The sequence below is a fragment of the Solenopsis invicta genome, chromosome 12, assembly GCF_016802725.1.
Source record: "Solenopsis invicta isolate M01_SB chromosome 12, UNIL_Sinv_3.0, whole genome shotgun sequence".
NCBI classification, from domain to species: Eukaryota; Metazoa; Arthropoda; class Insecta; order Hymenoptera; family Formicidae; genus Solenopsis; species Solenopsis invicta.
In genome coordinates, this window is record NC_052675.1 from 20922494 (window position 1) to 20937674 (window position 15181).

Consider the following 15181-nt stretch of genomic DNA (forward strand, 5'->3'; position numbering starts at 1 on the left):
TGTAGGATAAAATTATTGAATTGCATGTAGAGAGAGTATTAAATAAATAGTAAGCAATTTAAGAAGCAAAAACTCTGATAGGAAACAAGAATTAATAAAAATTAAATTATCACTTCAAAAAACAAATTATGTTACAATTGTTTCTTTACTTTTCTAAGATATTGCATTTTTTTCTTTTATATTTCAATAGTCTTTTTCTCCCCTTACCCCTCTTTCTCGTAAGATTAGTGTCATCTAGCGATGCACGACGAATTTAATCAGTCGAAAACATCGTGACCGACGAGCTCGAAAGTCCGCAGTGCCTCGCGACTCGCGATATCCCCCGAACGAGTTAATGGAGGACGACGGACAACGACGGACGACGATGTGTCGGATGTGTCTCGATAGAATATGTGATCGGGAATTTGCGTTCGTTGCGTGCGCGGAGTGAGGCGCCGTCCCGCTCTCCCATGCCCGTCATCCCGGCGAAACGATAACTCTCGCAGGTAAAAGGAATCCCTTGTCCTTGCGCGAAAGAGAGTACCTTGCGGACGATCGGAACTATTAGGAGCAGGGGGAGAAAGGGGAAATGCGAATTCGTCTCGACTCGCGCGCGACGTCGCTATTTCCGGGCCACCCAGCGGAGCAGTAATTAGCTCGGTCCAACGTGGATCGAAAGCTCCGTGAGCAAATGTCGCTGAGAGAAGATCGCCGATCACGATCGTTCGAATCACGAAAGCCACATCCGTTAATCCTTCGCGTAATCACGCTGACCCTCGAGATTCTTCGTCGGGATCAGTATGGGCGCTTTTTAGCCTAACCTACCTTAACAAAGTAACATATATTTCTAATACGGATTATTCTACGATAGTAGGACCGTAGTGTCAATGTTTAATTGAAAGTGTTTCCGTTTGTGATCCTTTCAAAAGTACGAGAGAATCACGGCACAAAAATATAAGTTGCACACATACATGCAGAATCATATATTTACACATTTCTATTTATTAATTTACACACACACACACACACATGTACATACGTATTCATGTATGTATATAAAATTTCAATACTTTGAAATGTATAAAATTTATATGTACATTATACATAACTATAAATTGTAAAAAGTGCTTCATAAAAGTATAATGAAATATTAGAAAACATATACAGAGAAGAGACTGAAGAATTAAAGAAAGACAAACAGTTGTAATCAAGCGGAGCAATACTAATAAGAAATTTTTTAAATTTAAATTTACAGTCAATCAATATCAAAAGGGTATTTTCATTTTTTTGAATGAGATACGTTTACATATGCCATAACATGTTTTTTAATTTATTTAGGCATTGTATGAAGATTCGGCTAAATGGGGAAAGTCAAGAAAAGACCGGAGTTGCTCCATCGTAGCAAATCGCGGAACATACTGCGCAACTTAATGCTGAGGGATTTCGGATTGCGCACGACCCATAAAACCAGCACGCGCGAATTGGAGCCAATAGCCGAGGCGAACTTTGTGCTGAGGGACCACAAGGAATTGGTACGCACTTGCATACACCATCATCTAATATTCGCATAACACAACTTATGTAACTTCAGTCATGTTTACTCTGTCCATATCTCTCTAATTTGTGAAGACTCAAGTAGATGTAGTACAGCGATAAATCTTGTCTGATAAAATGGCCTTCTACAACGACTTTTGTTCTCCAACTTCATCAATTTCTAATGGCTGAGTTAATGATGATATATTTATTGTTTAACATATATGTTACAACAAGGTATTAAGTGTTACTGTTTATTTGCAGAAATGCGAATTACCTGGTGTTCCTAGAGCCACTTTCTTAATGGTTTTCAGTCCTGATGGGTAAGATATTTTGGGCAAAATGTAATATTACATTATTATTATTAACGTGATAATAATTAGAGAAGGTAGTAATATATAATATGCATGTAATAAGACTAGTTTTATTTATAACGCTGTTGTTTGTAACACTATAGAGAAAGAAATTGGACAAATTTATAAAATTATGAGTTGGTGTCATCTCTTAACAGGCCAGATTTAAATTTAAGAATTATCAATTCTGCAAAGCAGAAGCTTAAGCTGAATCGTATTATTTTACTTTTTATGGAAAATGTTAGTTTTGCAATTAGCAATTCCCTGGCAAATCCAATCGGCCAGTTAAGCTAATGAGACCGGACCTATGAAACCATGTGAAATTCCAGGACCATGGTAGCATCTACGCACGGGAATCACAATGTTTATATCACGGAAATTACAACAGGGAAGAATATTAGAACCCTGTCCGGACATCCACGTACTCCCTGGTGCATAGCTTTTCACCCATCCTCCAGTCAGATCTTAGCATCCGGGTGTCTAGGAGGTCAAGTTCGCGTGTGGGATTTAAGTGTGAGTAGCGATTTTTGGAGTTGTATAATTTAATTCAACTTTAACGGTGATTGTAGCTAATGACTCGCAAATTTGTTTGTGCAGGGTGGTAGTGAAATTTGGAATGCTGATAGTCATACTGTTATCGCTTCGCTCGCGTTCCATCCCTTTGAAAGATTATTAGTTATAGCCACGTATAATGAAATTCATTTCTGGGACTGGAGTAAGTCTCAACCTTTCGCTGTAACTGCTACAAAGACTGACAAAGAAAAAGTGAGGTACGATTTATTTTAAAAGCGATTGCTAACGATCGTAAGCTGTGATATAAGAGAAAAAACATGAGAAGCTATACTTTTTTACAAATTGCAGATATGTAGCTTTTGACAATTTAGGAAGAAAACTAATCACAGGCATCGCGAATACACCGCAAGTACAATCACAATGGGATCGAGCTCCCGTGGGACAGTTACTTAGAACTAGTTTGATGTGAGTAGGAACATTATGATATAAATATTGCACATAGAAATAAATTTTAGATACACATTTGTTCATCATTACTGGATATTTATTGTAGTTTTTTTAAATTGAATTGAATTTTGGATTAATCAACAATGAAATATTCTTTATAAATCTTAGTAATAATTTTCCAATTTTCTGTTTTTAATTGTTTTTACAATCAAATAGATAAAATTAAATATGTCAGTTTCTATATTTCTTTTTGTTAAATATCTTTTATTTATATTTTTGTCGTTATTGTAAATAATTTTATACTGTAATTAATTCTGAGAAAAAAAAATTAGGAACTTTAGGTACCAGCCACGAGAAAATTTCCCGGACATCGAACTTTCACCTTTTCATTTGTGGAACCACTCTTTTTATGGAAGAGGATCGGCGGACGGAACTGCAGACAGAACTTCTCGGTATTTAAATATGCAATGCGAATTCACCAAAATTCATCGAGAAGTTTGCAAAATTTGAATAGAAATTTTTTCAGTGCGTATCTGTTTATGCGCAGTTTCTCGCGAGTCGCCAATCATCAACAGTTTAGGAACAGTACGCGGCAGGAAGAAGCGCGATTTCAGCGACGACGAAATCTATCCGAAGGTACAATATCTATATCTTATCCTGGCATTGCAGTGGCTCACATTCTATGAGCTGAATGCAACTCTATTCAATACTATAACAATCGAGATTCGTCGTAATAGTTTTGTGCCTTACGATGTAGAACTGAATCAAACTAGGGAAGCTACATCTTCTCCAAGCATCGCGAGAGATCCGCCTCGTCCGATCGGTAATCCTGCGAACGTGGACAGTGTTGATAACAGATCGGCGGACGACAGTAATGACGATGATTTACCGAGCTTAGTGAGGAGGCACGATCGAGAATCCAACGCGATAAATGACTCTCATCCTAGAGATGAATTGTATGAGCGACTAAACAATGTGTTGGTTGGCGTGGAAAGGTTCCATAGGAATAATTCTCAAGATCCGGAGAGGAGAATAAATTTATGTTACAGAGATCTCGTCGATCAATATGTGACACTTGTAAGACGTTACTTTGACGTCTCTAGGAACAGAGATACGGTGAGTATGTACATTATTATTTGTGAAGCCACTAAAGAAGTTTATCCTTGTACCAAGCGTGTGTAAAGGATATATCGATGATTTTTTTTTTTTTTAAAGATTGATCGCGGCACTGATCCCATGGATATGCCGGAGGCATCATCTTCTAATCCCGAGGAGTCCAGTAGTAGAAACGAATCGGCGGCGACTGAATCGTCTATACGAAGATTAAGGAACGAGTTGAATTCCAGTGCGCAAGCGAACAACACGAATCTGGAAAGGTTGCAACGATGCCAGCGATTATTGATGGAACGTTCCGAGCAAGAAGAGATCGGGACCACTCTTCAGAATTTGCGGGAGGCTTTGAATGTCGCCGCCGAGAATAATAGCTCGTGCCTGGTGCGATTGCAGAAATTGCGGGAGAGGTTGCAGCGACAGACTGCAACTTTATTCGAACATTCTAATAATCGCAACTCTGGCCTTCAGCTGCTTCGAAATGCTCTAAATGATGAAATCGAAGCGCTTAACAATATGGAGGCACAATTTACTAACACTAGTTCCAGGATCGAACGATTGCGGGACGAATTTACGATGTACGGTATTCTGCCGCGTAATCGGCATACGATCGCGACCGATCCTTCGCAAGTGAATTTGAGCGAGGCTGAATGGAGATCTCTAACTCCGAATGATGGCCAAGTGCCCAGCACTAGTTCCGCGTCAATAATGTCTCCGAGATTACACGTTTTAGAATCGAATGTATTTCCTAGCACAAGTTATGCCGGTTACGAGAATGAAGATCGTAGCACAACATGGTCCAACACCAACAGTAGTGAAAACGCTAATGCTTCGACATCGAGAATTAGTGGGAGGGCGACGAGAAGACGATTCGACTCCTTGAACACGGAAGATGAGCCGCCAAGGCAGCGAAAACGTAAATTAGGTTATTGGCCTAACGAGCATGTTTCTGCGTTATCCTTCCTTGGTAATATTTTTACTTTAACTATATTGAGAGATAAAATTGATCTTAAATTTATTATTGACCTTAAATTTATATCTATTATTTTAGAGGACAGCTCATCTTCGAGTGATGAAGGCTACTCACGAGCATCGACATCCCGTAATGGTGCATCTAATTTCACAGTTTCAACGCATTCGGCGTTTCAGCCAAACGTACCTAAATCCGTAGCGCAACGAGCGAACAGTTCACAAAATCAAGAAACTCCAACTAATTCTTCCAGATTGGACGAAACAAATAGAAATTTACCTGACAGTTTAAATAACGAATCAAACGAAGACAATATCCAGGATAATGGGATATCAAGGACATCAAGGATCACGTCAAATGCGCAAGAAGCGAGATCTCAAGAACTCGGTCGTAGACAGGGGTATATCAGCATAATTCAATTTAATTTTTCTTTAAAAGTTTTAATTTTTACATTTTGTTGTGCGTATGTGTGATTTTTTTATTATATATTTTTTGTACATTTTTGAAGATGTCATATATTTGAAATTTTTAACATTTAGAAATTCACCCTTACTCAGGAGAGTGATAGATGTTCTGCAAATCCTCCGAAATTTGCGTGCGGATCGGATGGAGAACAATAATACTACTCAGCAAGTATTGTTGGATGACTCGGAAAATGGATATTGGTTGCTCGAGGAGAACAGCAATTCAGATTCAAATTTGGATGATACGAACGCTAATTCAAGCTCTCGTCGATGGACTAGTCGATGGATACAGCTAGACACCTCTAGCAGAAATTCAGAATATACTAACGATTCTCCGAATTCAGAGCAAACTCTACCAAGGCCGCTCTCGGAGGATGCCGATCAAAGTATTAATGATGGACAGAGAGAACAAAGGAATCAGTTGTCACCGGTGTCTGCAAATCCTACTCGTTACGAACAACCGCCATTGTTCCCTTTCAGAAGCTTACGAGAAAATCAGTCCCAAAGAATAGAACAGAATCAAACACCCAATACAATCGGGTCCGGTAGTACACTGCTTCAATCGCAGACGTTCGATTCGAGTGCAACGCAGACAACGGATTCAAATGCATTAGCGGGATTCGCGGAATTGTCGAGAATGGTTAACGATCCCGTTGCAACGAGAATTGCTAATGTAACTAGTTGTGAGAGTGGATCGACGACGAGCGACAGGCAGCAGGAGCAACAGAACCAAGATCAACGAAACGATGATCCGGATCTCGATTATGTTATAGACCCGATAACGCTTGGTACTGACAACGTAGATCCAAGAGAAAGTTCATTGGGAGTTCGGCAAGGGATTCAATTGCTCAGTCGTCATATTGACAACATGCATCGCTTGTGCCGGTAAGTTAATGATATGACGCATATTATGAAATTTTACGTATTATATCACTACTATATATCAACTAATAATATGTGATTCAGAACTGTAATAATATGTAACTCAGAACTCTGAAATTTAAACAACAAACAATTGACAATAAGGCTAATAAGAGTCGCGCGGGTGAACTATACCTAGTGTGCAATCAAAATTATTAAAATTGTTCTTATAATTAATTATTCATCTTAAGCGAAATAGCAAAATCAATCAAACGAAAGTTTTGACTCGCTTTGGAGTCATCTTCAGCGTATCGATGTAAGAAAATAATTCTAGCCGTTATCAGTCACCAAAAACGAGAAACAGTTGAATCACCAACGGTTTGTCAAATCCATAGTTGCGTAATTGATTTTGTTATTTTGTTTAAGATGAATAAATAATTATAGGAACATTAATAATTTTGATTGCGCACCTATACCCATGCTGATTCTCAATTGTTGTTTATTATATAGAAATTGTTTAACTATTTTGAATGTTTTGAATGAAAATTTATATAATATAATATTACTGTTAAAGTAACATTAGAAAATAAATTACAATACTTTCTATTTTTGTTTCCTGTGTCAATCGAAAATAACAATTTTTCTTTCTTAATTTATTAACAGCGCACGCTTGGAAATAGTTCAGCTGTGTCAAGTGCGCAAAATGTGGGAGGATCTGCAACGACAAATACGATCGTTACACGTGACGGTCCGCGTAGAGAGGCAGAGCCAGGTAGAAACGCAAAGAGACAACACCGTCAGCAATCCTGGTCCGTCAACATCGGCCGCGAGTTCGTCAAACGAATCAGCAAAGAATTTCAAGAAAGCGCTCCTAGAAAACTACCTAACTCTACAAAGAGAAAGTAATGAGGGCGATCGTGACGCGAGATCGTACGATCAGAATCAACCATCGACGTCGACCGGACTGACTGGTCTCGAGAGAAATCGTGAAAACGAACCGACGTCTAGCACCCGTAATGTCGAGGAGAGCACCAATATAAGTCTATCAAATCTATTACCGAGTGACACCGAGTTACGGCGGATGCAGTGTGTCAAGCTGAACGAGATGCTGGACGGCTTGTACGCGCGGCTGACCTCACGTTGTCAAAATTGCGATTCTCGCGTCGCCGATGTGCAAGCAATGAACGATCACACGTATTCCAGTTTGACGTCCGATGGTGACGTGCAGTTGCCCAGTATGTCCAGTGTCGTGTCGAATATCGGGGCTAACGCGAATCTTCCAGCGGTTACTGCAATAACGACAACCGAGTCGGAGCCGTTGCCCAGCATTTCGAGCTTCGTCAGTGGTTTCGATCATGCTGGTCCCAGTAGGTCGACCCAGGCATCGGATACAAATGTTAATTACCCCGCGACGGGCGACGTAATCGATAACAATAACAGGAATAACGATAATATCAATTCTGATCCTCTCACGCAGTATCCAGCGAACCAAACTGGAACTTCAGCTCGTCTCGCGACATACATATCATCCGATTTGTCATCTGATTTCTCTAACATTAGACATAACAGATTGCGTGAGAGACGGGAAAAAATCCGGTACGTATACACACACACACACATTTTTTTTCTTTTAAGAAACAGTGAATTCTATTTAGTAACACAAGTCAAGCATCGTTTTATCCTTGTTACTCATTGAATATCAAAAAGATGCTTGTGTCAATGTTTGTATGGTTAAATGAATTTGTGTATTTTATTTTAAAAATATTTAATAAACTAGCTGAGATATGAAAACAAGTGATATTGAATTTAGATTACTATTTATATAAGAATTAATTTTTAATATAAAAAAAAAATTTTTAAATTTATCAAATTTATATATTGAAATATATATTAATAATTGAACACATACATTATGTAAATTACTTCTCTAAATTAATATTGTAATTTTGTTTAACATATTTTATTTTCTAGAAATCATTTTAAAATGTCGCTGAGAGCACTGAGGTCGCTTCGTCGTAGACAAAGCATTAGGCCTCAATCCGCCAGTAATCCGTTTCGTCATTGCGAACATATTAGAAGACCATGGCATTTGCGTAGGAACGTATCTCAGAATAACAGCAGCACTAATAATGACAATTTAGATGTGGGTATTGATAGGACGCGAGGCTCAAACACGTCTGAATATCTACAGAAGATGATTCTACGACTGGAGTTGCTAGTCCAACAGCAGAGGGCCTTGGCTCGAAACAGCAACAGAAGATTAAATAGTAATAATCGCCAATCGGAAACTAGTAGAGACAACGATAATCGGGAGATGGAAGAGATTCGTGAAGCCACGAGATTGAGAGCTAGGTAAGAAGCACACTGCGTAATTATTGTAATATATTAAATATAAAATATTATATTATCACATTAAACATCTTGAGTAAGGATATGCCACATCTAGGAATGTGCAATTTACTAACAATATATTTGATCCAATTAATATTATTTTAGACAAGTCCTCGGTTTGATGGTGCGTTCTCTAATTCAATTCTTCGAAGTAACGAGATCAGGAAATGGTTCCCAAAGTAATGTTCTTTATGAACAAATGTATAGTAAGTTTATATTGTATCTTATACAAGATTATATAAGGTTACAATTTATTGAAGTGTAATTTGAAAAATAATTCTTTATGAAAAAAAAGTTTGCAATGCAAGGTCAAATTTTTTTATGTATAGTTTTATCTTCAAAATATTAATTTTGAAAGTTTAGAAATTAATGACACTTATTGTTTTTGAGAGAAAAAAAGATACTTGAAATTTTTAAAGTTTGTTAAAAGTTGTTTGTTGAAAATTTCTAAAGTTTGTTTTGAGTTTATTGAAAATAAAACTACAAAATAATTTTTCACGTTTTCTCTAAATCATGCATCTCTTGATTGTTGAATCATAATAATTTATGTTTTTCTTTCTCAGAGTTGTACGTATTGTTACATCTGGCATTGGAGCTAACAGACTTATTGCTAGCACAATTGGTCATAACAAGACGAGAACTGGAATCTAGTCAATATGGACCTTTCCCTTCTAATTTATCGGTCGATAACCAAACTAGAGGTGACACGCGCGGTAGTAATAACGTTGATAATAGTTTGCAGACGGAAAGCCCGCGTCGCGTGACGCCCGATAACGCGTCAAGGCGAAACGCAGATAGAGAGAGGTTGCCGAGAAATCGCAGTGAATTGCCAAGTGCAGAGGAACTCCTCTCGCACGGAAATCGTTACCGCGTTATGGCACGACGATTAAAGCGGCTGTCTTACCATCGACGGGCAATTCAAGTTGTTAATAGTTTTCCCGAAAATCAAACCAGCAATCCAGCGTCAACTAGATCTAACGACAACGGTGACGATAACAATTATGATAATAATACGCAAAACGAAGATAATCGGCAATCAACTTCTGAAAATGCTCTGTCGGCAGAAGTGCAGAGTATCGTGGAGAGAATCCGAAGTAGCAGCTCGATCGACAACGACGACCGCGGCGAGGTCAGGGCGGGAATTGAAAATCGTACGCTAGACGCTGCAAATGAGTCACGAAACTCGAATGAAAGCTATCGACGAAGTTATAGAAATGCTACGGTATCCGAACCGGCAGTGAGACGCATCAATGAATCGAGGGGTCCACAAGAGACAGAGTCCAATACACATTCCAGCGAGAGCTGGAGGAATTACATTTCTTACACTTCGTCAGGAGACGAACAAAGCGCTAGATCTTCGCATCCAAGACCTCGTTGGACTCGCCAATATACGCGGGGCGCGTGCTCGTCGATGCTTGAGCGTCTTGAGCATAGATATGTCAATTCCGATTCTAATAACAATCGCAGATTCTCTCACAGTAGGGAAGGCGCGTCTCTTCGACGAGAATTTAATGTTCCCGAGCTACAGGTGAACAACGTGCCTGTGAACGATTTGGATAATCTGTCTAGTAATCCGCGAAGAAGACAGAATACACCGCCAACTCCCCCACACACGCCTCCGCCGTATTTGATTAATAATTTTCTCCATAACGCCGATAACAGAAACAACGATCGGACAAACGAGACAGATCAGCCTGGGCCAAGTTGGGCTGGACAATCAAACAATAATAGAACCCGGGTATAGCATAAATTTTGGAACGTTTACGATTAAATCTAGACTCACAGTCGACCATCACTTTATGAAAAATAATAGCTCCGTGAATTTTCGATTATTCTCGTGATTTGTGATTTAATTTTTACAAAAATATAGTCTACAAATAATTTTTTACATCCGATTTAAAAATTACTTATTATTTCGCTGAGTTTTACATTGATAAATAATTGATTCAATCATTGCTTATTTCAATGATAAATTCTAATCGTTATTAACTTTTGTATTAGGTGTTGACTCCAACGTTCTTAACATTGTGGCGCAATCGGGTTGGACCCACCTGGATACCTCGCTACACTGAATTCGTGAGTAATACCGGATCACGGATTGGAGGAAGTGCTGGTGCCAATCTCAGTAATGGTAATGGTGGTGATGACGGAGGAGGCGGAGGAAGAAGTGCAGGAGGAGGTGGTGGAGGAGGAGGTGGTGGAGGTGGAGGTGGAGGAGGAGGAGGCGGCGGTGGTGGTGGTGGTGGAGGAGGAGGAGGAGGAGGAGGAAGTGGAGGAGGAGAAGCAGAAGCAGGAACAGGAAGTGGAGGAGGAAGAGGACAGGATCCAGGAAATGATGAAAACGATTATTACTGGGACTTTGGTACCATATTTTAGTCAAAATCTTTAAATATATATACATTTGATAGCAAAATTAAAGGACCACCTATTCTGACGCCGCGAAATAGACGTAATTCAAAAGAGTATAACTTTGCCAAAAATGATGGTTTAAAAAATGTTAAAAAAGCATTTTAAGGCTTGAAATCTCTAGTTTTGAGATTGATAGTCATTAAAAGGTTCACAGATTGCGAAGTTACGCGTATTCAAATGGGGATGCGTCAAATCTCAATTTTTTTACAAACTTTGCAAAGCTCCACGACGCGAAATAAAAATTGCATGCAAATGCGGTTTACAGCATTCGAAAGCGTGGATCTTTACCTTTAGTTTGCGCACTTGTTGAGCGTTGTACGATTTTTATTCACTGAATTATTCAATATTGAAGCAAAAAAAGGTCATTTTTGTTTCAGTGTTGCCTAACAGTGTTGCCTGACAAGTACGCAAATTAAAGGTAAAGATCCACGCTTTCGAATTCTGTAAACCGTATTTGCGTGCAGTTTTTATCTCGCGTCGTGGAGCTTTGCAAAGTTTGTAAAAAATTTTGAGATTTGACGCATCCCCATTTGAATCCGCGTAACTTCGCAATCTGTGAATTTTTTAATGACTTATTAATCTCAAAATTAGAGATTTCAAGCTTTAAAATGCCTTTTTTAACATTTTTTTAACGATCATTTTTGGCAAAGTTACACTCCTCTTGAATTACGCCTATTTTTCGCGCGTGCGTACGTACGTGCGTGCGAGTGTGCGTGTATATATGATACATATTTAATCAATGCACACATGTCATAATACAGAATAATCTTTTATTGGTAGTATAATTAGGTATAATTAGGTATAAAGAGATACAGAATGAATGATTTAGAATTAATAAATTTGTTTTAACGTAGCTATTAAATTACGAAGAGAAATTTTATTTCAAAAAGAAATAATATAAATTTATTATCTTATTACATGAATAAGATAAATAAATTTTCTTCTACAATTTAAAATATTTCTTACTATTTTTTAAATGTTTTGTTTTTCAAATTCTACTTTGATAACACTGAATTTTGAACAAATTTTAGAATATCAAGGTGCATTATTAACATTACGAATTTAAGATTAAATTTTTTGAGCAAAGAAATCTACAATAATATTTACTATATGTTTCCTTTCTGCTATTTTTATATAAAATTACCATCGGTAACTGATCACTCATTATTGTTTAAATTTATTTTTGAATATATATGCAATATGTGAAGATGTAAAAATCAAGTAATCTTAAAACATAATATCAAATTTTTAGAACACCATATACCTGTGGGTATACCATTTAATCCAGCGTTGGAAATTCAGAGTTATCGTGTTCAAGCATGGGATTTTTCCAACGGTGATATACCTGATATTACGGACTGTTAGTAAAAAAAATGTTTAATATAAATTATTAATCATAATTGTATTCTTTCTGCGTATGCTTAAATATATATTCCAATATACAATTTTTTCAGCTGAGAAAAACGTCGTGGTGCGTGAATGTAAGATTCATAACGACGCCAGTATTGACATATCCACGGATGGAAAATTGCTGGCGACGCTTCTGCAGTCAGGCCGTATTAACGTGACGACCACATTAGGTAAGCGAAGAATGCGCGTTAATCTCCATTATCAATGATATATATATATATATATATATATATATATATATATATATATATATATATATATGTATGTATGTATATGTATGTATGTATGTATGTATATATGTATATATATTCTCAAATTATTAACGATTCTTTCTCAGCACGCGTATACCTAGCGCTTTTTTTTATCTGGAAAGAATAATGTCTTATTTTTGTATCGCATCTTTTTCACGCCAATAATCTTGCAAAGAAATATTTTTAAACAATAATTTTTCTTCCACGAAGAACAGAGTTATATTAAAGTAGTATAATAAATACTGTGAACATATCTTCTTCTTTGTGTATTTCTACGTAATTTTTAAAAAATTGCATAGAAATGAAACAATAAAAATAAAAACTTGGTTGTTTTAACTTATTGAAAGACTAAAGCTGTACAATTTCGATTTAGGTATCTATAGCCTACAGTGGGAAACGCTGGGAGAAAAGATTTATTCGACCAATATCGATCAAACGGTAGTGTCTGTCTCGATATCGCCTACGCAACAGCATCTTTTGGTAGGTTTGGCACGTAGGATTCACGTACCCGCCAGGCCCTTTCCGATGGCTCTGATTTTCAAACTGATGGAGAAGCAACCCGACGACGAGAAAAACGCTTCGTCGACAGATCCGGCTGTGGCAGAGTTGATTACATTCGATTCTTCCGACGAGATGCTCGATGATAACGTTGTTTCTAGTACTCCGAGAGCTCCGAGACGAAGTAATGTTACAGCAAACACTTACAGACCGCACATTAGAGACTGGCGGATTCGGATGAGAAACGAGGACATAGACATCAAACGCAGGGAAAACATGGTGCTTATCCGGGAGTTGTTACAGAGCAGCCGGGAGGTGTCGAGCTACCTCAGTCTGAATTGCATCAGATGGGCGCCGCAACCTGGCCAGGGAATGGTTTACGCGACGAACACCGGACAATTGAATATCCTGCAGTGATCTACGCCCGTAGTAGATGGAAGTAAACGTTCTCTTCGTATTATAATGCTTACAATGAATGTGTCATATTACGAGTATGACGTAATACAGTATCGGTTCGCCCCCCAAATTTGAATTTCTTTTCAATAGATTGTAAAGAAGGATATGCCAACATGTGATGTGCGGTAGTAGGTTTTTATCATGATTGATTGTATACAATCTCGGCAGATTGTACGACAGTGATAAAATAGCACGAACTGCTACGGACTACAATTTGTATTTTATTCTTTTTTTTCCCATAACGTACTATCATTTTTATATTCTGCAAAGAATTGTAAGAAATGCAAGATGTGTATAGATATAAAATAATATATGTTCGATCAATTAGCTATTATTGTATAGTTTATCTGATTTTTATATTCCTATAATTTAAAAGAAAGTACTCTGCATCATTTCTATTAGACTGAATTAGTAGTACGATACGACTATATTCCTTTTAGGGAAGCTTCTGTTGCGTCTCATAATGTGAAAATGCGGGGAACTGAGTCGTTATATAATATTAATATGTATTTACCGATCGGATCAACGTTAATGCCGTCAAATAAATCATTCAGAACATACTTCTCCACTTTTATTATACACATGTTCTTAATCATAAGGAACAGAGCAATTTGTCGTGCCATCTCCTTGCAATACTTTTATATCTAGATAGCTTTTTATTTGTTGATGCTTTATTAACTAAAAAGAGATATTTATATAAACATGATTTTTTTGAAATAATGTTTTTGTTCGTTTTACTTTTGTATTACGAGAGATGAAATGTTTATTAAAATTCCATGTATATTCGTTTTATACATCTATACATATATATTAAAAGTTTTGGCATAGGATATAATATACAAATGCAAATATACACGTTGATTAAGTAAATTATTTCAGGCACAATTTTATTTTTGTAAGAAATTGCGTGTTTTGAAAATTTGGCGCTTTTCGGAAAGATGAGAATGGCTCCGCTTGTGTATACAATCGTCGGATTTTTCGGTACAATTATTGTATACATTGTCGATACATAACACGTAATTGTATTTCTGTGTATAATCGTTATCAATAATAATTTCTTTGCAAAAAGATCACGGTTACATCTTATTATGTCATACGTATGAGTGTACACATACCGCTTTCTACGCTTCCAGTCACGACCTTTCAAGCAAGATAGCGTTAAAAGGGAAAATGTTGAAAACGCAAACGTTTTACTTATTTATGTTTTTAATTTTCAAAGAAAATTAAAAACCATTTTGTATGCGATAATCGTGTGAAAGCGTTATGTGTTCAAGCGGAAGCATTCATTATTTTATCGGGCAAAATGTAGAAGAAAGAGATTTTTAATTTGTCTTTTTTTTTTAAACGTGAAAGATGCGACAGAAGTATAAATTTCATAGCCTTATAATAACTGCCTCTGTAATCGAACAATAAAATTTACAATGAAAATAGATACAGGCATGTTTTATGTATATATATGTATGTATGTGTATATATATATATATATATATATATATATATATATATATATATATATATATATATATATATATATAT

General features: G+C 37.0%; 1 protein-coding gene across 7 annotated transcripts; it reads left to right on the top strand.

Moving 5' to 3' along the window:
- Positions 1 to 284: 284 nt before the first annotated feature.
- Positions 285 to 14205, top strand: LOC105202749 (uncharacterized protein DDB_G0283357). Of its 7 annotated transcripts, none has more exons than XM_039455746.1 (20): positions 285 to 485; positions 1318 to 1511; positions 1777 to 1835; positions 2195 to 2378; positions 2463 to 2635; positions 2727 to 2843; positions 3158 to 3277; positions 3352 to 3461; positions 3583 to 3941; positions 4041 to 4902; positions 4987 to 5305; positions 5463 to 6254; positions 6894 to 7826; positions 8202 to 8582; positions 8727 to 8827; positions 9185 to 10359; positions 10623 to 10983; positions 12283 to 12390; positions 12485 to 12610; positions 13065 to 14205. In XM_039455746.1, the coding sequence occupies exons 2-20, from the start codon at positions 1341 to 1343 to the stop codon at positions 13604 to 13606; spliced, it is 6993 nt and encodes a 2330-aa protein (XP_039311680.1). In that variant the 5' UTR covers positions 285 to 485; positions 1318 to 1340; the 3' UTR covers positions 13607 to 14205. The 7 variants fall into 7 exon arrangements, with proteins under 7 accessions (XP_039311680.1, XP_039311677.1, XP_039311681.1 ...); XM_039455743.1 differs by having other exon boundaries at positions 286 to 485; positions 5445 to 6254; XM_039455747.1 differs by having other exon boundaries at positions 286 to 485; positions 3373 to 3461; positions 5445 to 6254.
- The last annotated feature ends 976 nt before the right edge of the window (positions 14206 to 15181 follow it).